The sequence below is a fragment of the Gobius niger genome (genome assembly GCF_951799975.1).
Source record: "Gobius niger genome assembly, chromosome: 2".
NCBI lineage: Eukaryota > Metazoa > Chordata > Actinopteri > Gobiiformes > Gobiidae > Gobius > Gobius niger.
This window is the reverse complement of record NC_136853.1, coordinates 12,043,855-12,067,471: the sequence shown is the minus strand read 5'-3', so window position 1 is coordinate 12,067,471 and position 23,617 is coordinate 12,043,855. Positions and strand designations below refer to the sequence as shown.

The following is a 23,617-nucleotide window of genomic DNA, read 5'->3' as shown; positions in this document are numbered from 1 at the left end:
ACAATCCAGCCAACAAGAAAACAAGAAAACAACAAGAAAAAGAGAAATCAGTTTCTCTGCCAGTAGGTAGGGCTGGATTGTATTGAAGGCCGAGGAGAAGTCTATGAACAGCAATCGTGCGTGGCTTTTGGGGGCTTCCAGATGCTGCACTAAAAGATTTAACAAAGTCAGTGTGGCATCCTCAACTCCTCTGTTTGCCCTGTAAGCAAACTGCATTGGGTCCAACTTATTCTGCACCTGATTTAAGACCTGTTAATTAACACATTTTTTCCAAGACCTTCATTAACTATGCTTTGGTGTTAAGGTGTTAATTCAGGTCCGAAGTGCCGTCATGCACAAACTTAATATAGAAGCTGCAGTTACGCATAAGACCAGAGGTGGCAGTAGTGAGCATAAAATGACCAACTTGCATCTAGTCTCTGAGTTAAAAAAAACAGCCTTCATCACTTTTTGCCACATTTTTGTGACTTTTCTGTTGAGTTTTTGTCACGTGTTTGTCACCTTTTTCACACTCTTTAGTCACTTCGGTGTTATGGTTGCTTTTCAGGAAAGGTTTTGTCACTCTTTTGTTGCTCTCTTGTGGCTTTCGTTGCTTTTTCATCGCTCTGTTGTCACATTTTTGTTTCGGTTTTTCGTCCACATTTTTGTAGCTAGTTTGATTTTTTTTTTTTTCAAAAAGCTTTTAGATTTGGGCAAAGCCAAACTGGAGATAATATGCGCAGTTAAGGCAGTGATGAAGAGGTTAAAAAACACCTTTGTTAGTGGTTTGCTTGTATTGACAGCTGCCCTGGGGCTGACTAATGGAAACATGGCTATGAAAAAATAATGACATAGAAGTAGGAGGGATAAATGTGAAAAAAGATGTACTTCTATGCACTCTACAGGAACGTTATCATGGCATGTCCTACTACCCGCCTGCTCCAGTAGAATGAAAGAGCCATCATTTGTGGCCTCTATGGATGTGGCTTTTACAATTTGCAACAACTTGATCAATGCAGATAAGAAACAACATGGCAGTAACTAAACGTTGGTATCAGAAACTGAGTTGTCGCCGGCGTTGGTGTCAATTGGTAATAGATAGAAATCACCAGCCCCATCTGTCTCTCTAATGACCACCAGTCCAGTCATGCAAACACATTCATACCAGGCACGATGAGGGGAAGTGCCTTTGCCCAGGGACCAAATGGCAGCGCTGGTTGGAGGCCAGATTGAACCGGAAATGATTTGTGGGCGGGTGCACGCTGAGCCACGGTCGCACAGGAAACTAAGGCACCAAGTTTGCAGCATTTTATGAGTTTGAGCTGTTTGTACTCAATCTTTTTAGTGAAAGAAAAATCGCTCAACAACCACACGGCCGCGAGAAGCCGACCACATCACCATCAGTAAACAGGGGGAAAAACACATCACCGAAGCCTCCAAACCACTTCTGAAAGGCTTTAGCACACAAGCTCTCTTCTTGCGCAGGATTGACGCAGCCACAAAGAGACCATTATGGCTTGACAGAAGCCGGGATGTCTTGAAAATACGTCAAAGTATATGCTGGACATGAATAAATAATATTGTGTGATATACCATAAACATGTTGTTTATCATCAAGTAACAAATGGGCATGGGCACTTTAATGCCTATACGATAAGCACTCAAAACACTCCAATGTCTCCAGTGTCTGCATACACTGGAGTGTTAGGGCCCAACTGATATGGATTTATCCAATATAGGCTCATATTTTAAGTAATTTAATTGAATCTCTCAAATAGTCTATAGTTAAACATTTATTATAACAGTAAAGGTTTATATCATAGAAATTTATCTAATAGAGGTCGACCGATGTGGGTTTTTCCCAGGCCGATGCCGATATTTTTTTAAATGTGTCATCTATAATTCTGTGTATGATGTTTTTAAGCGTGTTTGTGTTGCGCTTGTGTTTGTACTTGTCTGTGACAGCAGTGGGGGGGCTGGATGAGGGCATAGGGCTGATCTATTCAGGACATTCTGTTTAGTAGGTACTTTTGATGGAGCTCGTTTGAAAGACAAAACTTAGCAGATTCAAAAAAAAAAAAAACTGTACGTTTCTATCTCTTATGGTTCTAAAATTCTAAGCAAAAATGGTATGACAAATTGACTAACATTTCTATTTAAAACACACTGAATTCTCCTAGTGAGTTAATCTGGGTTGTGAACATGGAAATGGTTACTTAGATGGAAATGGCCAAATTGTTACAGTTTTTAAACCTTTACAAAGTTGTTCCAAAATGTCATTTTTCATTTTTTTTGTTCTTCTAAATTAAGTTCATTACTGGACCTTGTAAGGACACTGTGAGGTCCCACACAGGCCCTGCATACACAGCATTGAAAGAATTAAGAACTCCAATATTCACCACTTTTAAATCACACCACAAATGTATCATTGTAACACCAAGTTGATTATGTAAGGATTAAACAACGAGGAGCCGTGCATTCGACGGTTATAATGCACGACGCGGAGTCAAGAACACCACGACGCGCAGCGGAGTGGTGTTACTCCGCGAAGTCCGCTTATACCAGGGTCCCACAAACGTAACATTTATAATAAGTATAAGTTTCATTTACTAAACTCACTAATTATGCCAGACCACCGGGACTATTTTCTGTGGATTATTAGCCGGTCACTGAAGGCTCGTCTCAGAGCGAGTCATTCTCCGCAGCTTTTACGAGGATCTCAGTCAGGCGCAACCAAACAACATAAGCACACGCTGCATCGCCAGAATCACAACACAACCGGACTAACCGGGCACTTTTCCGTGGAAGTAAACACCGATGTGCGGCACTCGTGGGCAGGAGTTATTTCACTTTTACGCTGTTTAACCTGAAGCTAGCTAGCTAGCTCAACAAGCTCAACTGTTTATGGAAACAGCTGCGGTGGAGTCCGCCTACACCAGAGCCCCACGAACTGAAACTTTTATGATTGACTTTACTAATCCAGCCAAATATGTTTAAATGCTGGATTATTTTATGTACGCCTGAAAATCATGAATAGTGCCTTAACCGTTTTCAATAGAAATGGAAAGCTCATATTTTATTAACAGTAGCTAACCTAGCTGCTCACTCTCCTCTACTTCACATTTATCAAACATTTTGTTTTGGCCAAAAACGTTGAAATTAAACAAAATCCATCTCATACGTTCCTGTCAGTCACTAATTACGTGTTTATCTGATTCAGCTGTGTCATGCGTTGCTATGGCGATGCCCACAGCGGAGTGATATCCCAGTGATTTAACTACCGGACTACGTGTGCGGTTATACCAAAATAATGCACGCTTGTTAGCCCCCACCAGCCAATCAGAATCGAGTATTCACCCAGACCATGGTATAATGCATGTTACGTGTTTGTGCTCCACATGATTGAATGAACCAGTGCGGCGGACAGTTACAGCGGGGCAACAGCCAGCTACAAGTTATTTTTCGAGCGATATGAACATTTGAAAGGTACAAAAAGTAAAAAAAAAATCGATAGGCACCCTGCCGGTCTATGATAGAAATCCTTTCTGTGCCGAAGGGGATTATCTGCTGCAGTGTCACTGAGCGAAATGGACCATGGTCTTAGGGGGCGGTATCCAACCCAGATCTTTGAATACCTGGAATACCAAGTAAACATGAAATTTGGCTTCAACACTATTTGTCCATCCATCCATTTTCTTCCACTTGTCTGTTTCCGGGTCGTGGGGGCAGCTGTTGGAGCTGCCCAAATCACATTGCACCAGCCCCTTTATGGCGGTGGTGGGTCCACAGAAGAACGGCCTCATGGTTCTAACCGGACCTGTTGGTCTCTCATAAGAGGCTTCTGAACCGCTCTTTGTCTGACCCGTCACCCAGGACATGTTTGCCATGGGAGACCCTACCAGGGGCACGAAGCCCCCGACAACAGAACCCCCAGGATCATTCAGGTGCTCAAACCCCTCCACCACACTAAGGTGGCGGTTCCAGGAGGGGCAAACCTATACCTACTCTAACCTACACTATTTGTACATGAGGAAATTTGACGGAGATACTCCCCTCCCCAGCTTCTTCAGCTGTAAATGAAGTACGTTATTTCTATAAACCCACAGAATAACTTCCTTGAACTGAACTGACCTTGAACCTCCCGTTGCAACACTATCCATGCTGTTGGGTCATTGTGGCCAGAAGTTTGCATCCTCTTCCGCTGTAGTTCAGTGAATCATCATTTCTCTGATTAGACAAGAGTCAAGCACATTGTCCCGGGCCAAGACTCCATTATTCACGAACGGCCAATTTAAGGACTGTGATTTCACTCAACAGATGCTATTTGTTACAACTATGAGACAGAAGGGTTTCCTCCATGAACTCCAGACTGAAGAACTACATATATGTGCCGCGATGAGCGACGCCATATTGACGAGCGGATCTGTTATCTGTTAGTGTTCAGTGGGCGGCAGCTGCAGAATAGGCCTGACCTCACTTCCAAGAAATTCACCCAGACCCTCCAGAGTTCGATGGATGTCCAAAGGATTGCAACCCAGCGGGGAAACTATCCCAAGAATGTGTCTTTCACTCGAAACATCTCACTTCATTCGGACCGAACCAGATGTAGGCTATTTCTAAGCCAATAACACTGCATTAACGCGTAGGTCTTGTCTTGAAATAGCCTCCCGTGAACAATAGGAGAATGACGCAAAACTTGATGTGTAACAGCGGACATATCGGGCATAACTGTGGTGTATAGAACATTCCTTTGTGCAGCTCAGTTCTGAAACAATATCCATGCTTACAAAAGACACTATGCAGCACGTTCCAATATAGCAAATAACTCAAAATCCAAAACATCTTAACAGGTCGAGTTATATTTTACCATAGGAGCCCTTCTTTGAGCAGCTTCAAAATTCTTAAATCCATTAAACTTGTGAGTTTTTGGAGAGTTTCTGCTTGGGTTTCTTTGCAGGATGTCAGAATAGCCTCCCAGAGCTGCTGTTTGGATGCAGGTGTTCATTAGTGTTATAATAGATAAATGATGAAATAACTAATGAATGAAATACATAAATAAATGGGTTTTAATGGGCATCAAAATGGTGCCTGTAAATAATATCACAAACTATAATGATACAACAGTCTCCGCACCTTTGAAAAAAGAAAAAAGTAAAACTGTGGCGCATTTGGTAGAGCGGGTCCTTTTCATGATTGGAAGGTCGTTGGTTTGAATCCCAGCTCCCTCAAATGCACACTGTTATTGGGTCCTTGGGCAAGACACTTCACCCATTTTGCCTCCAGTGTCTGTGTACATTGGTGTATGAATGAGAGAGTGAATGGGTGACTGGTTCCTTACTGTAAAGTTCTGATAAAGGTAGAAAAGCACTGTATAAGTTGAGTCCATTACCGACACACTTAAATGGCTTAAACATTGTAGCTAAAAAACAACTACTTCCGTGTACCTTGGCTCCTTGGCATACATACATGAGCCATGAAACTATGGGCTTTGAGAGACAGAACTTCTACTGTTTACGATTCAGGAAGGAACAAACATGTTATTTTGGGCGACACGCACCGCGTCGGTTTGCCCCGTCACTGCTCATGAGTGTCAGACGGAGGAAATCTGAGCGGAAAATGTAAAGAAAGTCAACTAAAAGTAAAAAGGGAAGTTGTGCTCAAAAGGTTGGATTGGAGTCTGGCACTGGTGTAGTCGAAAATGGACCCTCGCAGACGCACACAGTCATATGTGGCTCGCAGTTTGCACCATCGACTTGTGGGGTTTGCACATTCTCTCTGCGTCTGGGTGACATTTCTCTGGGAACTCCGGTCGACCTAAAACACAAAGCTTGGTTCCATCAAACCCAAGTCCAAAGAGTCATTCTCAGCTTCCGGTTGGAATCAGCCGCAATTGCGACAGGGGATCCTCAAGCTCTGGGAACAAAATTGGCAACATAATGGAAACCAGACTACAGGAAGATGCCCCAAGAAGGATGCATAGTGCGCAGCTAAAACACCGCAGAATGTCTCTCCCCGGTCTTCACCCTTTTCACCCTGAACTGTTGAACCGATTGAATAAAGCCTATAGGTACAAAAGAATCCACAAAAAAAGAAGAAAGACTCGTAGCACTCTGGCTTTGGAGTTGTGGTTCATTTACGATTTATGTTTTAAACTAAAAATGAATTTACAAAAACATTTCAAAGAATATCGGAATAGGAACTCCGGAACTAAACAAAAAAACATGCATTTAAAGCCCCCTCCTGGAGCCGCCACCTTAACGTGGTGGAGGGGTTTGAGCACCCGAATGATCCTGGGAGCTCTGTTGTCGGGGGCTTCGTGCCCCTGGTAGGGTCTCCCATGGCAACCAGGTCCTAGGTGACGGGTCAGACAAAGAGCGGTTCAGAAGCCGCTTATGAGAGACCAACAGGCCCGGTTCATCGTGAGGCCGACCTCCTGTGGACCCATCACCTGCAGGAGGAGCCATAAGGGGCTGGTGCAATGTGATTTGGGCAGCTCGGACGGCCCCCACGACCCGGCAACGGACAAGTGGAAGAAGATGGATGAATGAATTTAAAGCAGGGGTGTCAAACTCATTTTGGGGCTGAAATTCAGCTCCCACGGCGGGTCACAGGTCGCGGGCCACATATAATAGAGAAAATGTTTCCAATAAATGAATAATAATAAGCTGTGATTTGGTCAAAGCCCCAACTTGACTGTAGCTTCAGTAATAACAACGGCTTACACTTGCATTGCACTTTACAAGCCTGTGTCACAAGTTCCTGAAAGTACAGTAGTCATTATTCATTCACTTGGTGGTGGTAAGCTGTTATTGAAGCCACAACCGCCCAGGGGCAGGCTGTCCACTTACAACATGGCTATATAATGTGTTGTTCATATCCTGAGCACTTACTATGTCAGTGCCCTCTGCTGGACACGTGTGGAACTCTATCCTTTTTTTATTTATTTAAAGCCCCCTAGTGGCTGCAATGAATATTCTGGTTATTCTTTAAAGGGGGGGTATTATGCAAAATCGACTTTTTCAAGCTTTACTTCATGTTATTATGTCATTCCCTCATTAAGAACATGCCTGAAGTGTTGCCTTGGCACATTCACGTATTTTTGAGTAATCTGTAAAAACTCTGATGGCGGCCATTTTAGGGATAGCTTTGCCTGAGTCCTCCTAGGAACGCCCCCACCTCCTGGAGACGCCTCCGAGCTTTCGTCACCAGCCGAGTAACCAACCACTGCTCCTCAGCAGAACCCCCTCCCCACTGATGCCACAGACAGCGTGTGGAGGGGGCGTGTCGGAAAGGGTCAGAGGTTCTTAAAGAGACAGAGGCCTATTTCAAGACATTCACTACAGCCATTTTGAGAGAGCAATTTTATACAAGGCAGTTATTCTAATTTACTGCATTTACAATAGAAGGTTTGGTCATCATTGTAGTGTGATATAGACTGGTGCTATGTGATTGAAAAAAAACATAATACCCCCTCTTTAACAATTCATAACTCCGCACAGGAATGGGCTAGAGACTTACTTTTTAATTATCTATTTTTTTACATACTCTGGAATGTATGCTCTACAGGGCAGGGGCCGTATGTTTAACACCCCTGATTTAAAGCTAAACATAAGAATACAGCATGAAGCATTTAGATATCTGCAGAGGACATAACTGAAGTCTTTGCTATTTGTGTCCATTTCACTTTGCAATTAAGACTCACTTTCAACTAATATTGCAGCCCCACATGTTTACGCACTGACGAGAAGTGGAAATGTGTGGCCGAAGCTGAGGAAGTACTTCACACTATTAGCCCATTGTTATCCTTACAGTCATCACAATGTAAACTAAAGAGGGAATGCGACTACACTGGGGAGCCTCGTCCAAGCGGACCTCCCTTTGTAATCCACCGACTCGGTTCAAAAGGTTTCACTGTTTCCCTGCAGAGTGACACATCTGTCGTCAATCGACCCTCCGCGACCTTGCCACATCAGCTGTCGTCAGAGTAACACAACATTGCAAGGCTTTACGTCTGCATCCGCATCAAACGAACTTGTCCCCGGCGTCGAAACACACTGTCGAAAGTAGCAAAGACTCATGTTGTGCGCGCTAGCATTGCTTCCAAGGAAAGATCTGTGTTACAAAAGAGTGGATCAGAAAAGAATGTGAGATACGGGAACAAAATGTGCGGTTGCCAACGGCGACTCGAGGCAGATGATGAAAGTTTCCATTGCAAAGTTGTTTTAGCAAGTCATGAATTCAAATGAGTCTGATAACGGCAAACAGAGGAACTGTCGGTTGCATGTTGAAACGTTCAAACACAGTTCTTGGATTAGGATTAGCAGAATGTTGACGCTTGCAGTGTAAAAGACCATCAGACTGACTTCCGTGAGCTCTTGACAACCTTACGGTGTTTTCTCATCTTAAACATGATTGGAGTTGTTTCACAATTTTTTGAAAACACTGCACATTTAGGTCCACCAATTCAGAACTCAAAATGCTCACAACCACCTAAACAAATGGTGATTTATGAAGCTCCTTTTATGATTTTAAAAACACCAACCATCAGCATTGTCTCGGCAATTTCAACACTTTAAAGCGAACAACGATCAACTCTTACTCAATGATTTTTTTAATGTTCCTTCCTGGTCCAACTAGGCCCAACCTCCTTTAGCTTTCGAGATCTGAAGGGATCATTTTGTTTGCCTTCATGATCTCCTTTAAAGGCACACTGCGTAACATTTTGGATTATACTGTACTGCTGCCAGCAAAACAAAACATGCTCCTAATGACCAGTTATATGCAGATTTGTGTTGTTGTTTTTTTGCTGCGGACTTAGATAGGACCTAACCTGCTTGAATCTATCTAATATTATAATATTTGGCTGCCTTTAGTAAACCTGGAACCGCCACCTTAATGTGGTGGAGGGGTTTGAGCGCCCGAATGATCTTGGGGGCTCTGTTGTCGGGGGCTTCGTGCCCCTGGTAGGGTCTCCCATGACAAACAGGTCCTCGGTGACGGTTCAGACAAAGAGCGGTTCAGAAGCCCCTTAACTCCTGCGGCCGTCCTTCTGTGGACCCACCACCTGCAGGAGGAGCCATAAGGGGCTGGTGCAATGTGACATGGACAGCTCCAACAGCTGCCCCCACGACCCGACAACGGACAAGTGGAACAAAATGGATGGATGGATGGAAAATAAGTGCTTGCATTTTATTCTATGTTTATTGGGTGAAATGTTACGCAGTGTGGCTTTAATGTTAGGGCGACACTTGTATAATCACAAGCCATAATGAATGTTCTCCAGATGTTTAACAATGAGATCAAATCCATCCATCCATCCATCCATCCATCCATCCATCCAACAATCCATCCATCCATCCATCCATCCATCCATCCATCCATCCATCCATCCATCCATCCATCCATCCATCCATCCAACAGTCCATCCATCCATCCATCCATCCAACAATCCATCCATCCATCCATCCATCCATCCATCCATCCATCCATCCATCCATCCATCCATCCATCCAACAGTCCATCCATCCATCCATCCATCCATCCAACAATCCATCCATCCATCCATCCATCCATCCATCCATCCATCCATCCATCCATCCATCCATCCATCCATCCATCCATCCATCCATCCATCTTCTTCCACCTGACCATTGCTGGGTCATGTGGCTGCCCCAAATCACATTGCACCAGCCCCCATGTCCCCCTGTTTGGTCTCTCATAAGGGGCTTCTGAACCGCTCTTTGTCTGACCCGTCAACCAGGACCCTGTCTACCATGGGAGACTTACCAGGAGCACGAAAAATCATTGTCATGAATCAATCTAAATGAAGGTGTTAAAGTCCCAGCCCTAACGCTAATCTTTTCTTCAAGTTGACAGAATGACGCATATCTCTTGATAAAAGATCTTCCGCTGTGCTCTAAGAAAAACGTAATCTACGGGTCAAGACATGACGGAAACAAAATGCTCTCGAAGGTCGCAAAGTGTCCTCACCCTGATGTGACGTCAGTGAAAAAGAACACAAAAAAAGCACAAAATAATCAGCTGCTGCCATCACTTATGTGGATGCTTCCGAAACCCATTCATCTCACACGGGAAAACGCTGGGATCTTAATACATTGTGTCTCCCCACAGGCTGCGCATTACCGTTTCTCATGTGTCCCGATAGCGGCTTGGGTTTCTTCTAATGTACTTTTCTCCCATGCGCGGCTGAAGAATGGAGTAAACACTTGCGATTAAATTATCCTCCTCATCCTCCATGTACGACTCCCTTGCACCGTCAATCTCCCCCGTAAGTATCGCCCGGGTCTGCGCAGCCTGTTTCCTTGGACTCCTCTGCACCATTTGTAATTCTTTCTCACAAATCAGCAACGCGCCGTCCAAGAATACGAAACATTCCCAGCATTCTCTGAGATGAATGGTGAAAGCCACAGATAGTCAAATACAAATAATGAGGGTTTGGGTCAGTTTGGCCTCTTAACATGCTGTATAAACTTTCACCTGGAAACAAAAAATACCTAATCTTCACAATATCACCGATTCAATGTTTCTCCATCGATTTATTTGGAAAAGTGTCCTTTCCATTTTCTCATCTCCATGTGAGTAGCAGCTACAGACTTAAAGGCTTGAAGGTTTTTTTCCAAAGGGATTTTTTAACATCTAATTCCAAGCCTAGTAAAAACAAAGTAAAGGCGAATTTTTACTTTTTATAGATTTTTGACAATAAACCAGGTCAAAACATCTGCAACATGACAATATAATGGGAACATTCGGACCTCAGTCTAAATGTTAAATGTCTTTTTTAGTATAGTATGTGGTTTTGTGCCACAGATATTATAAATACTCCTGAAATTTCCTGTTTCCCGCATTCCCCACACACAAGACCGTAGCCGCTGTTATTGATAAAGAGACTTTATTGCACATTGCACTGGCGCTAATGTCACTGTGACCTAATGGTTTGGGGCTGAAAGCACAGTTAGTCTATTCAAACGGCTGTAATGGAGACGGGTGTCTTTTAAAATGACATAAAGGCTCCACAGTAAAGGGTTGAATTGGCAGCGAGCACACAGAAAGATGTATTAACAATTCAAGGCGAGTTTGAATTTTCAATTATAACCAATGGGGATATTCTTTATCACAGTGTGTTCTTCAAATAAAGCATTTTCCTCCCCCTACATGTTCCAGCAATGTCCTAATGCAGGGGTAGGCAAGTTTTCTTGGCGGAGGCCGATTTTCTTTACTGTAAATAGACCGAGGGCCGAAGCTGCTGATTGTTAGCCCAAAGTAAAGCACAGCACTGGAAACATGACCATCTTAAATGAGATAAATGACTTAAAATTGCTCGAATAAAGGTTTTTCTATGTTCAATTTCAGTCGGTTTGAACTAATCCAAGATACAAATGCTATAGCGCCAATGGAACAAGAATAAAACCCACTTGAAATCAGACATTTGTTTTTCATTTGAAATGACACAAAATTATCTTAATTAAGAGAATAACTACTACTAGAGGTTTTATGTCATCTAAAACCAGACCAAATCAACTCAAATCTTAGATTTAATCTCTTAATTCAAGTAGATTCGTCATTTCTTCCTTAAAACGATTATTCTTTTTCCAATGCACTTCCTTCAAATGCCAGTGTTGTACATAATATATGACCTAATTGGGTGTATTGACAGTATTGCTAACTTTTTTTTCTCCCATTTAACTCTAATAATGTTAAAAGTACTCTATGATTTGTGTGATAATGTCAAAATCATCTTGAGGGCCAGAGGTTCTGTGCTGAAGGGCTCGATTTGGCCCTGGGGCCTGACGTTGCCTACCCCTGTCCTAATGTGTAGAATGAGCTCGGGCCTGTTCACCACAACTGCCTCTAAAACCCTGCCCTGTCACTCAAAAAAGAGTTAATTCGGGTCCGAAGTGCCGCCATGGAACCTGCAGTTACGTGTAAGACTTGAGGTGGCAGTAGTGAGTACAAAATGACCTTGCATCTCGTCTCTTTAAGTGCCCAATCACATGGTTTTGCAAAATTGTATTTACTTGTATCTCAGCTTTAATCAAAACGACTTGTTTCAATCTAACCGTAACAGTCGACAATAAGAAAACGCTATATCCCCACAATGACAAAAAGAAATAGAGCAAAAGGACCATTTTAAATCTGTTTTTTTCCCGTGCCAGATGATCCATCCTGTAGGCTCACACTTAATACCGCGGTTAAGCTTTCCCACCGCTGAGCTCCAATCGCGTCCGAGTCGATCTTTTACTTTCTCTTGAGCTTTGACCGGGGAAGAGCCCACATGTGTAACCTTACGGCCAAGTGCGTGCAAGTGTGCGCGAAACCAACCCCGTGTTAGTTGTTTCCATCTCTGGCACTGTGAATAAATAAAGCAGCTGCGGTGAGTGGTATTACAGCGTCCACAGAGGGACAGTGGAAGTGGACAGCGGGCGGCAGGGGAGCACTCACCCTCATCTGGTCAGCAGATGGGGCAGCCCAGCCAGGAAGAGGCTGCTGCTGCTGCTGCTGGGTTTAGCTATACCTGATTAGCCCAAGGAAACATGAGTGGGTGCAGTAAAACATACAAACATGTTTCTGGGCATCACCATTTATCAACAGAACTAGGGAAGCGCTTCAGTCCTCAATGCCAAATGTCAAATATTGGCAAACGAAACTACAGCGCTACACTTCAGGCCCTTTCCTTTGTTTTGCACTCTTTTTGGTTTCAATATTTATCCATCAATGAACTTTGTTGTTTGAAATTTTGAAAATACAAAATGCTTTTTTCTCAAATTCCTCATTTTCAATTGCTATCATATAGGCCTACTTTCTTACTTACATACTAGGGGTTCCCAAAATGAGGGTTGTAAAGGCACTGAGCTGGGGGTCGTGAGATTATTTCAAGATCATTTTCAATAATAATTAAATTGCTGTAACTTTAATTTAATCATTGCATCTACTGTGAAATGTTGATTGTTACTAACACAATGATTTTGTGTATACTGCTGTCAACGTCAACAGTGCGAACACAAAAAAAAGTTATGTAGTGGTTTGACATAATCCTCAGCTGTTTCTGAACATAGGCTATAGAACAGGGTTAGGCAGGTTTTCTTGGCGGAGGCCGATTTTCTTTATTGTAAATAGACCGAGGGCCGAAGCTGCTGATTATTAGCCCAAAGTAAAGCACACTGGAAACATAACATCTTAAATGAGATAAATGACTTAAAATTGCTTGAATAAAAGTTCTTCGATGTTGAATTTCAGTCGGTTTGAACTAATCCAAGATACAAATGCTATAGCACCTATGGAGCAAGAATAAAACCCATTTGAAATCAGATAATTGTTTTTCATTTGAAATGACACAAAATTATCTGAATTAAGAGAATTGCTACTACTAGAGGTTTTATCTCATCTAAAACCAGACCAAATCAACTCAAAGCTTAGATTTAATCTCTTGATTCAAGTAGATTCGTAATTTCTTCCTTAAAACGATTATTCTTTTTCCAGTGCACTTCCTTCAAATGCCAGTGTTGTAATAATAATATGTAAGATAAGATAATAAGATAATATAATACTTTATTGATCTCACAATGGAGAAATTCACTTGTTACAGTCGGCGTTCAAGATCAATCAGAGTTGTGCAAAAACAGACTGGAAAATGTGCAATCAGTAAAATAGAATAAAAACGAGGTATCCAATGTACAACAAGCAGCAGAAATATAACAATAGGTGAGCAGCAAGCATATATGACCTAATTGGGTGTATTGACAGTATTTCTACCTTTTTTTCTCTTCTATAATAATGGTAAAACCACTCTCTGATTTGTGTGATAATGTCAAAATCATCTTGAGAGCCAGAGGTTCTGTGCTGAAGGGCCGGTTTTGGCCCTCGGGCCTGATGTTACCAACCCCTGCTATAGGCTATACGTTCCTGTGACATTAAAAGGGTTCAGTAGATATAATAAGATAAGATAAGAATAAGACTGTGAAGTAACTGTGAAGTAACGCCGACTGTAACAAGTGAATTTCTCCTTTGTGAGATCAATAAAGGTTTATCTTATCTTATCTCTTATCTTAATGTTATTGACTTAATGTGTTACAATTGATGTCGATGAAGCACAAGCAGCTGTCATGGCCCTGTCACTTCAGGAGAAACAACAGGCCAAGCTGTTCATTTTAATCAAGTGCTGCTATTTGAGCCTATAGAGGGTGATCATGTGCATTCTTTTCATTCTAAATAGAGCCCATTCCAAACAAAGTGGAAAAATCAACTAATACCATAGCTTGCATAATTCAATAGTGTCACTCACAACTGAATAATAACAATTTTTCCGCTCTATGACATCACACGCATATCCTTTGTTCCTCCAGAAGAGAAATCCAGAATATCTATAGATGCTTGAACACGTGTGGAACAGAATGCAGCTGCTGAACGTTGGTCAAAAGCGCTGGGCGTATACTTTTAGCTGAAAGACGCAGATGTAAGCAGCTGAAGTGTGCTCATGCTACGCGGATGTGCTGCTTCCACTGCCTCTGCCGGCAACTCCTGAGACGCAGGACCACAGAGATGTACTATACACCTAGCATTGTAGCTTGCAGATGTTCGAATCAGCAAGTCAGTTCATTCTGAATGCAATTCAGTGGGGAGCGGTAAAGCTATTTTTAATTCCCCTTGCACCTTCCTGTTGTTTTCACACGGAAAACATTTACGCCGGAGAACCATAAACCCATTGTGTCGAAAAAGAGGAACTTTTCCACTCATTTAGAGTAACTATATATAATTGGTTCCGGCATTTTAACTCTGCATGCACGGATTATGTCATGTAAAGTACGCCTTAAAAGGGCTAGATGCAACTTAGTCATTTTATGCTCACTACTGCCAGTCCCTTTAACCTTCACCATTTCAAATTATCTGACGCCCAAATAATCAGAAGTATCCCTGTTGTTTGCTAAAATTTGATGTTCATAAAGTTGAGTGTGATGTTTCGTTTGAGCACCTCAGCATTGATATTTTACATTTCATAATTTAAGGATTTTGAATTGCCTGGAGCGCCCTCTGTTGGCAGTGGTGGAAATGAGAAACGGGGAAACAAGTTGACAGAACTGCTCAGAACAGGTCGAGTGATGATTTGTGACTTTGAAAATCACTTGTGGGTTCTATAATAATAATAATAATAATAATAATAATAATAATAATAATAATAATAATAATAATAATAATAATAATAATAATAATAATAATACATCAAACTAGTATAGCGCTTTTTTCTGGACACTCAAAGACGCTTTACATGTGGAATAAAACAAAAGAAAAAGGGGGGTTTAGGTAAAAAGCTAGTTTGAACAGGTGGGTTTGGAGCACTGATTTGAAGGTTGGTAGTGAGTCAGAGATTCTGATGGGCTGTAGGAGTGAGTTCCAGAGAGTGTACTACCTATTTACTACCTGGGTATTTGGAGGAATCCTGAAATCAAATGATAAAGTAAAGACCCCAGTAAACAGGAGGAAACGCCAGCACCTGTAATGTCCATCACACTATAAAATCCAGTATTCTGCTTCAAGTGAAGTTTGAAGGAAAGACAGCAGAGGCAGCGGGATGAGATAACACGGCACAGAGGAGACAGATCACATGCAATCCCTTGGTATGTTTTGTCTAGGACCGGCACATCCTGCTTCCAGGCATTACCAAGTCTCTTTCCCACACTTCACACTGACAACGGCAGAGCAGGACAACTAGGAAATTAAAACTCAAGGTAAGGCACTCATAGGAAAAAATGTCCTTTAGGCGTTCACATAGACCCTTCTACAAAACTTGAACACGGTTCATGTTCAGGACTCCCTGCCTGCAGGATTAGGCTACTGTATGTTTTAGGTTGATGGGGAAATTGGAACATCTGGAGGAATCCCAATCCAGCCACATGGAGAACACGTAAACTCCACACAAAAAAGGCCATGGCTGGAAATTGTACCCAGGCCTTCAAGTGTGAGGTTAGCTGGTTAACCACTCAGCCACCACCAATGCCTTATGTTGTTTAAGGGAGGGGCCAGGGACAGGGCTTGAGATGCAGGACGCTCATCAGTCAGACACAAAAAGGTCAGATACCGCTTCTTTGATAAACAAGAAAAATTCTTCAAAAACACAAGCTTAAAGTGATAAGATTAACAGACATCTCAACCTAACAACGCAAGATATTAGATTTAAAAAGAAATCTACTTTTCTCAGTTCATTGCAGAAGCACTGTAGTTAATCTATTAAACCAGACTTTCTGAATTACTGAAAAACAAAAATAATAATAATACATTTCTGCCATTAGAAAAAAAAAATGTTCTGATAGAGTTTAAATCAACTGGGTAACACTATCCGTTAACTATAATAATATATATCGTACAATCAGCTTATTGGACATAATAGTAATGATTTCCGTCATCGACTGGACTGGGTTCCTGTTTCACAGAGAGCCTACACAAATAACATATCTCTTGGACAAATATGTTACTGTTATTTCCTCGGTGGAAATGATGTTGTACAAAAAAGTACACTCTCAAGGTATCACTCCCTTTTAAAGCGTTGGGTAGCCCTGCATGAGACATCTGGGCATCGCTGTAAGGAACTCTATCAGTCCAAAGGAAACGGGTGGTTAGAATAACTGGCCACTCAAGTCAACGGCGTCGCAGAATTCAACAGAGCCATTGTTTGGGGAGGACCTCAGCTTGTTCCACTTACTGCCACAAACACAAGCGACATTTAGCCTTCGAATGTGGATGAGAAGATAGCCATGATCCTATGACAATATATTCGACACGTGCACCACCACACTGTTCAGAAGCTTCACTAAAGCCTGTACTTGAGATTTCTACGACCAATGTGATGGAGAAAAGAGATGATAAACAAAAGGCTACTGTGACAGCTTTCAAGGTATACTGTAACTCAAAACTGCAAAAAGTTTTGTTTATTTGTTTGTTTGGTTCTCATGATAGATTAAAGGTGTCATAACTAACCATTAAAATAAGTCAGAAGGGACACATTTCAGCTCCTTGTTTAGCCATGTCAGGGCTGTTTACCTTTCGGCCTCATGAATCCCTCTGATCCACCAACATGTCAGAAAAACAGTCCTGTAGAACTTAAACATGTCTTGGAAATATAACAATTGCAAGGGAATAACTTTTAAAGAAATATGAGTGTGTGGATCATATACTATGCAAAATATTTTACACACTCAAATAGCTATAGATACAGACGGCATCTCGTCATAGAAGGGGGCGTGGCTTTGCCGAAGGGGAAAATAGAATCTTTAGAGAATCCCAATATTTCACTCTTTTTAGCCATTTTTTTGGTGGAATATGAACTTATTTATCACACATCAATAAAACCACACATAATAAAGCGTAAATCGGGCCCATATGGATATTTTCTCACAGCGGATTGCTCAGTAGAAGTGAAGAAACGGCAGTCGTAGCTAGCGCTAGCTGACCGTTAGCACGTAGCACAATGCTAACATGAAGCATTCTCCGTTATTTATGTATGTATGGGCTGTTGAACCGCTTTCTTCCTCTACATGTCTTTGTATCTTTCTTTAGTAGAAACTATATTCATAATTCAGCGTTTGTTAAAGTAGTTTTTGAATAAATAAATAAAGTTTACATGTTTCTCCAAATTGTTTTCCCCCTTAACTGTTTTCAAAAATGACCATACATGGGCGACTCCAGAGACGCCGTCTGTATCTATTGCTACCTAAAGCCACGACATGTAGTCAATAAATCACTTTTTTCTCTATTTCTAAGAAATGACAAATGAACAATGCAATATTAGCCTGTTTCTCCACAGATGTACAAACTTGGACCTGCTTACAGCAAGAAATGACTGTCATTGCTGGAACATGATGACATAACCAATGAGGGTATCAGCACAACTTTGTTTTGTAAAGAAACCTTTCCAGAAAAATGCCACTGTAAGCAGTGACCCAGGGTTCCTGTCACGTTGTGAGTCTTGCTGAAAACAACAATGGCTGTTTGTTGCGGTATGTAGTAGTGTGGTGTCCAATACTCTGCAGAGTCACTATTATGAGCATTTAAGGTGAGACACTGCCGGTGAATAGGGAAAAAATGTATATTTACAGATATCAATTTGAAACTTTTGCTGTCGATCACTGGCATAAATGTAAGAAAAAAATACATTGCAAGTTTCTGTCATTTTATCTTTTCATATAAGAACAAGGTGTTTTATGCCTAAAAATGCCCCAAATTTCCCATCTTTTTGGCGACGAAATCTGAATAATGGATAGAGCTACATTCAAATTTATGGTTTCATTTTATTGATGAATGAGTTGCCAAGACTTTCTCAGAGGGGATTTTGGATTTCTTGTTTAGTTTTAAAATAAGCTGTTTTTAGTGAAAATTTTGTAAAAATTTAATTTTCGCCTTAGTTTTGACATTCAAAACTCAATAAATGGGGCCAGGGATTAGATAATAAAAAATCCCTCTGAAAAAATCTTCCAAATAGTGTTCAGTCCAAGGCTGGAAAATTTGAAGTCTTTAGGTCCTACTGACGTGGACATAGTGTCGCCACAATGACAGAAAAATGTGTTTTGAGAAAAAGACCCTTGAAATTGTGTTCTCCCATATAAGTCTATGGGGGAACATTGAATCAGCGCAATATTTAAACATGTTATTGTGAAGATTAGGCATATTTTCTGTTTCCGGGTGAAAGCTTATATGTTCAGAGACCAATTTGGCCCAAAACCTGACAACTGAAAAAATTGAGTTTTGCCTGTAGTGTCTCCCATTAACTTCAATATAAACTTCGACACAACCATCATTCAATTCTAGCACTTTATCAGTTTCTTTGCTAACTGTACATCCACATAATGTCCTGAACAGCGGGGACTTCCTCACAGCCACATATGCCAGCAGGTTAGTTAAACTTACCCAACACAATCACCACTGTTTTCAGCAGGGACATCATCGTATCCCGGTTTCGCCTCGGCCCGGAGCTGTGCCTCGACATCCGCATGGTCCTTTGGCGCACATAGACGAAGATGTGCGCGTACAGCGTTACCATGACAACAAAGGTCACCAGGTTAAACACCGCCCAAAACACCAGGTAGGAGTTGCTGTACAGAGGCGCCATGTTGGAGCAAGACTTGAGGCTGCAGATACAGTTCCAACCCACACTCGGAATCGCACCCATGACGATTGACATTGTCCAAATAATCACGATAACGACCACCACCCGCCGATTGCTCATGCGTGTGTGGAGCTGCATCCGGAAAACCGTGATGTGGCGCTCTATGGCGATGGCGAGAAGGTTGGCCACCGACGCGGTCAAGCTAGTATCGATTAAACCTTGGCGCAACAGCCACGTGGAAACCGTCAGCCTCCGCGTGTTCGGCCCCGTGTTGAACATCAGGTAGAAGTACGCCAGGCCAGCGAAGAAGTCGGCGGCTGCCAGGTTGGCCATCAGGTAGTATATGGGGAAGTGGAAGCGCCGGTTGACGTAGATGGCGATCATGACCAGGAGGTTGGCCAGCATGATAAAGATGCACACAGTAATGCCCAGGCCCATCACAAGGCGGCTCACAGCATTCCAGTCCGAGGCCAGGTGTTTGCCGCTGCGGTTGTAGAAGAAGGCGATGGTCTCGTTGTAGTAGCACTGCTCTTCCATGGTGGAGACTGGAGTTCTGAGTAAAACAGACAAAAAACTATTAATTGGGCATGGCAGTGTTAGGATCAGGGGTTGTTTTTTTTCATCCAATGGACCAATTTAGCCAATTAGGAATGTTACCCATAATAAGTTACTGTTTTTTGTGATGTACAGTAGGCCTTTTTACTGGGTGAGATGTTGTTGGTTAGCAAGTATGTATATTTTATACTTGTAGTAAACTGAAATCCACTTTGTCATTATATTTGTGACAAAACAGACCACTCCATAGTAGTTATGAATGATCATTAACCTGGAAGTAAAAAAGAATGTGCCCGGTGCAGGCAGCTCTGAATTTGATTCCACACATTCCCCCATTTTTCAGAGTAAAGGATCCGGGATTTTTTTTGGAGGATCCGGCAAAGATTTGACATGATATAATGGTGTTTAATGTGAGTGTTCCGGCAACTGTTTTTTATCCTTTTCCCCAAATTTATCACATCAGTCCAAAAGTGTTCCTGAGCTGATTATCTTAAAGCAGGGGTACCTAACTTTTTATTGCTGTAAAGTTAATTTGTTTCTACCACCACATGCAGATCTTGTTGCATGGTCTTCATCTATTTTTTTTTTTATTGAGTGATAGAAGATGAAATAGAATGTAAATCAGTGCTATTTATTTTGGGGGTGGTCCCCCCTTCTTCACTTGACCATCGCTTAAAGCTGCACACGAGCTTGAAACATGCATATAAACAATTTGTTTGAACAATTCGGACATGCAGGAGGGATTGTGAGAGCTAGAAATGAGTTTGGGCCAAATAAAAAAAAGTCACAGTTATTGCAGGAAAAATCAGGTACCCCAGCTTTAAGGTCTTCGAGGGGCATTTGAGATGAACAAATCCACAGATTTCTTCTTCTGGGTGCCCCCACACCTGCGGCACAGTGGAGGCATCACGAGAGGCGCCACAGGAGACAAAGAAGAGGCAAACAAGGGGGTACCCGGACAGGACTCGCAGCTAATCCACAAAAGCCTTTGATCCCTACAATTGTTCAGGCTAGTGTACGTTCACTGGAGAATAGGTTGGATTGTATTCGACTGCTACAAAGATAAAGATGAGAAGGAGCGAGAGGCCACAGGCAGGAGCAGAGCGAGCAACAGGAAGAGGAAGGAGGGGGTGGAGGAGCGGACCAGTGCGGGACACCATGCTCTGAAACAGGGACAAAGCCAGGAGGCAGTGCACCGTTTCAGAGGATCACGAAAGGCCAAAAACATGCTAGTCAGGTTAGCCAACAGTCGCAGGTTCAGAACTAACAATAACATCTGATATACCCAATTTTGTTGTACACTTACAAAGTACTGTGAAACCTTCTTATATACTCAGGAGGGTCATTACTGTGTGTGTTTAATGCATAATCTGTTTATCTGCATATGCAAGAAAAGATACAATACACTGCACAGTATACGTTCAATGCACAACTGCAAACAAAAAACACATTTTGATTCATGAACCTCTGTTAAAACATGTAGATTAATAAATGGGACCAGTTGCTTTGCTGGTTCGAAGCGAATCACTCAACACAAAACTACATTGTCTTTCATACGGACACATGCTATGGGTCTGTGCATGAAACTGTTTGGCTGCACAGCTGTGGGCCACATCCACTTAGCTCTGGCAGAATAAAGGCCAGTGTGATATGAAACATGTTTGTGCCATCTGGTCAAACTTTATGGGCCGTTCCTATTTGAAAATTGCACTGGAGGACAAAGGGTGCACTTAGCAAGCCACTACAAGCCAGTGCAAGGCATTAGCGCCACAGTCGCACACTCCCAAACACTTCGATATAATGCACATAGGAATAGGCCTCGAATTGTGAACATTTCTTTTTCCTCTACAGCGGTAATTGAAGGCTATTATACTTTAGTACCACATTCCACTAATCAGCTAACAAAATGGATTGACAATATGGGGTTTAAAAAAAATGCACTTAGGAGAGCAGAGAGTAGGCGCTAGATTGCAGCTTGAACTACTTTGAAGGGGTGTTCAACGTCAAATGGTGTGTCCCTGTTGCAGATGTGTGATGCCACAGTGCCCAGGCTTCTGCTACAACCCGGGAGAACTGTATAGGCCCGAAGCCCAACTGTAATAATAGTGAGGGGAGCGTTGTTAATTTTGTTTTTCTCTGTGAGCCTGGCATTCCCGTTGCTGTCCAAGAAGCTCAGCAAAAAAAGAAAAAAAGAATACAACTTTTTATCTTTCCACCACGGAATGAATCTCTCAACCCCCCACCTGAACCGAGCACTTTTTATCCAGTAAATAACAATAAAACAATGAAAAAAGAGCAGAAAAAGCAACAATAACAGAATCAAAAAGGGACAAAAAAATGACCAAAAAGTGATGAAAATGCAACAAAAAAAGGGACAGAAGAGCAACGAAAATGTGACAAAAACATGACATATAAGCAACAGAAAAAAGAATCCAGAAAAGAAAAAAACAAAAATGACAAAAATGCTTAAAAAATGTGACATAAATACGGCAACAACGCAACGAAAAAGTTACAGATCAGTTCTCTAGGCCTTGGCTTTCAAATGAGGCGTCACACTGGCCTCGAGGATGTAAGTTTTCCGGTCATTAAGCTTCTAAGATTCAGGTAATACCAAACTGGAGAAAATGCGAGGGGTTAAGAGGTTTAAACTACGACTAAAATCATCAAATATTGTAGTTGACTGATAACTGATCTTTTCAATAAATGATTGAAAAGATGTAACCTTTCAATGATCATTTGAAAGAGTCCCATATTATTAAAATTAGACAAGGAACAAGTCTAGTGTTTTGTACAAGTAATATGTGAAAATATGTGAAATATGATTAAATACACTTAAATAAAATGGTAACCGACCCACATAAGGAACACATGAGTCCCAGTCATACGTTGGCTGCTCTGTCTCCATCCATGCCAGACCGGAAACAGTGACCCGGGGCTATATGTGTGTAAGTGTGCAAGTGGGATAAACAAAGACTAAAAGGAAGCAACCAGAAGAGGGGCCATTATGGAGGACCAGGCTTCAGACATTTTGGGTCAAAGTTCAGTGGCCTTTTGGATATACCCTCTCCTTTGATTTCGCCTCCAATATGGCCATTCATTTCCTCTACGGCTTTTTCGTACTCTCACTGTAAGTATAGTGTTGTACATGGTCTGTTTTTCATTTCATTGTCATGCATTTGGAAAAAGCTTTGTCCACGTTTCAAACAATATGCAAATAATCAAAGATACTCCTGGGAAGTCAATCAGGGTTCAAAGACTTTCCCCCCAAAAAAGTATTAGCTACAGTGGGAGGAAAATGTGTGAACGCTTTGAAATTTCTCACATTTTTGCCTAAATTGGTCATAAAATGTGGTCTGATCTTCATCAAAATCATAAGAATGAATATACAGTGTCTGCTTAAACTAAGTACAGGTTATCAGCATTCACAGGACAGAGAGGAAAAAGTAAGTGAACCCAGGAATCTCGCTGAACTGCAACAGTTTTGTAAAGATGAACGGTCCAAGATTCATCCTGATGGTTCAATAGCAAGGCAACAAAACAGCCTGACACCATGATTCTCCCAACTTTGGTTTACGAAAGAGCACTTGGATGCTCCACTGCACTACTAGGCAAAATATTCTGTGGGCTGATTAACCCAAAGTTGAACAGTTTGGGAGGAACACACAATGTCATGCGTGGAGGACAAATGAAACAGCACATCAACATTAAAATCCCTATCCCCGCTGTGAAGTCTGGTGCAGGGAGAATCATGGTGTGGGGCTGTTTTGTTGCCTCAGGGCCTGGACAAGATCAAGATTATCAAGATATTTGGCAGAAAAACCTGAGACTTTCACAACAGTGTGGAATAAGTGAGTACACCCCAGTATTAAATATCTGCTGATCCTTCTTTTGCAGCAATAACTACTTTCCTGTAGTCGCAGATTAGACACTTAGAATGATCAGGATGAATCTTGGACCATTCCTCTTTACAAA

General features: G+C 41.9%; 1 protein-coding gene across 1 annotated transcript in view; it reads right to left on the bottom strand.

Annotated features, from left to right (window-relative positions):
* The window catches only part of lpar1 (lysophosphatidic acid receptor 1), a 44,543-nt gene that overhangs the window by 2,855 nt on the left and 18,071 nt on the right, over window positions 1-23,617 (bottom strand). Inside the window, exon 2 of the mRNA XM_079582628.1 lies at window positions 18,892-19,643. Coding sequence (XP_079438754.1) covers window positions 18,892-19,627 — 736 coding nt within the window. The 5' untranslated portion in view covers window positions 19,628-19,643. The remainder of the gene's footprint in view (window positions 1-18,891; window positions 19,644-23,617) is intronic.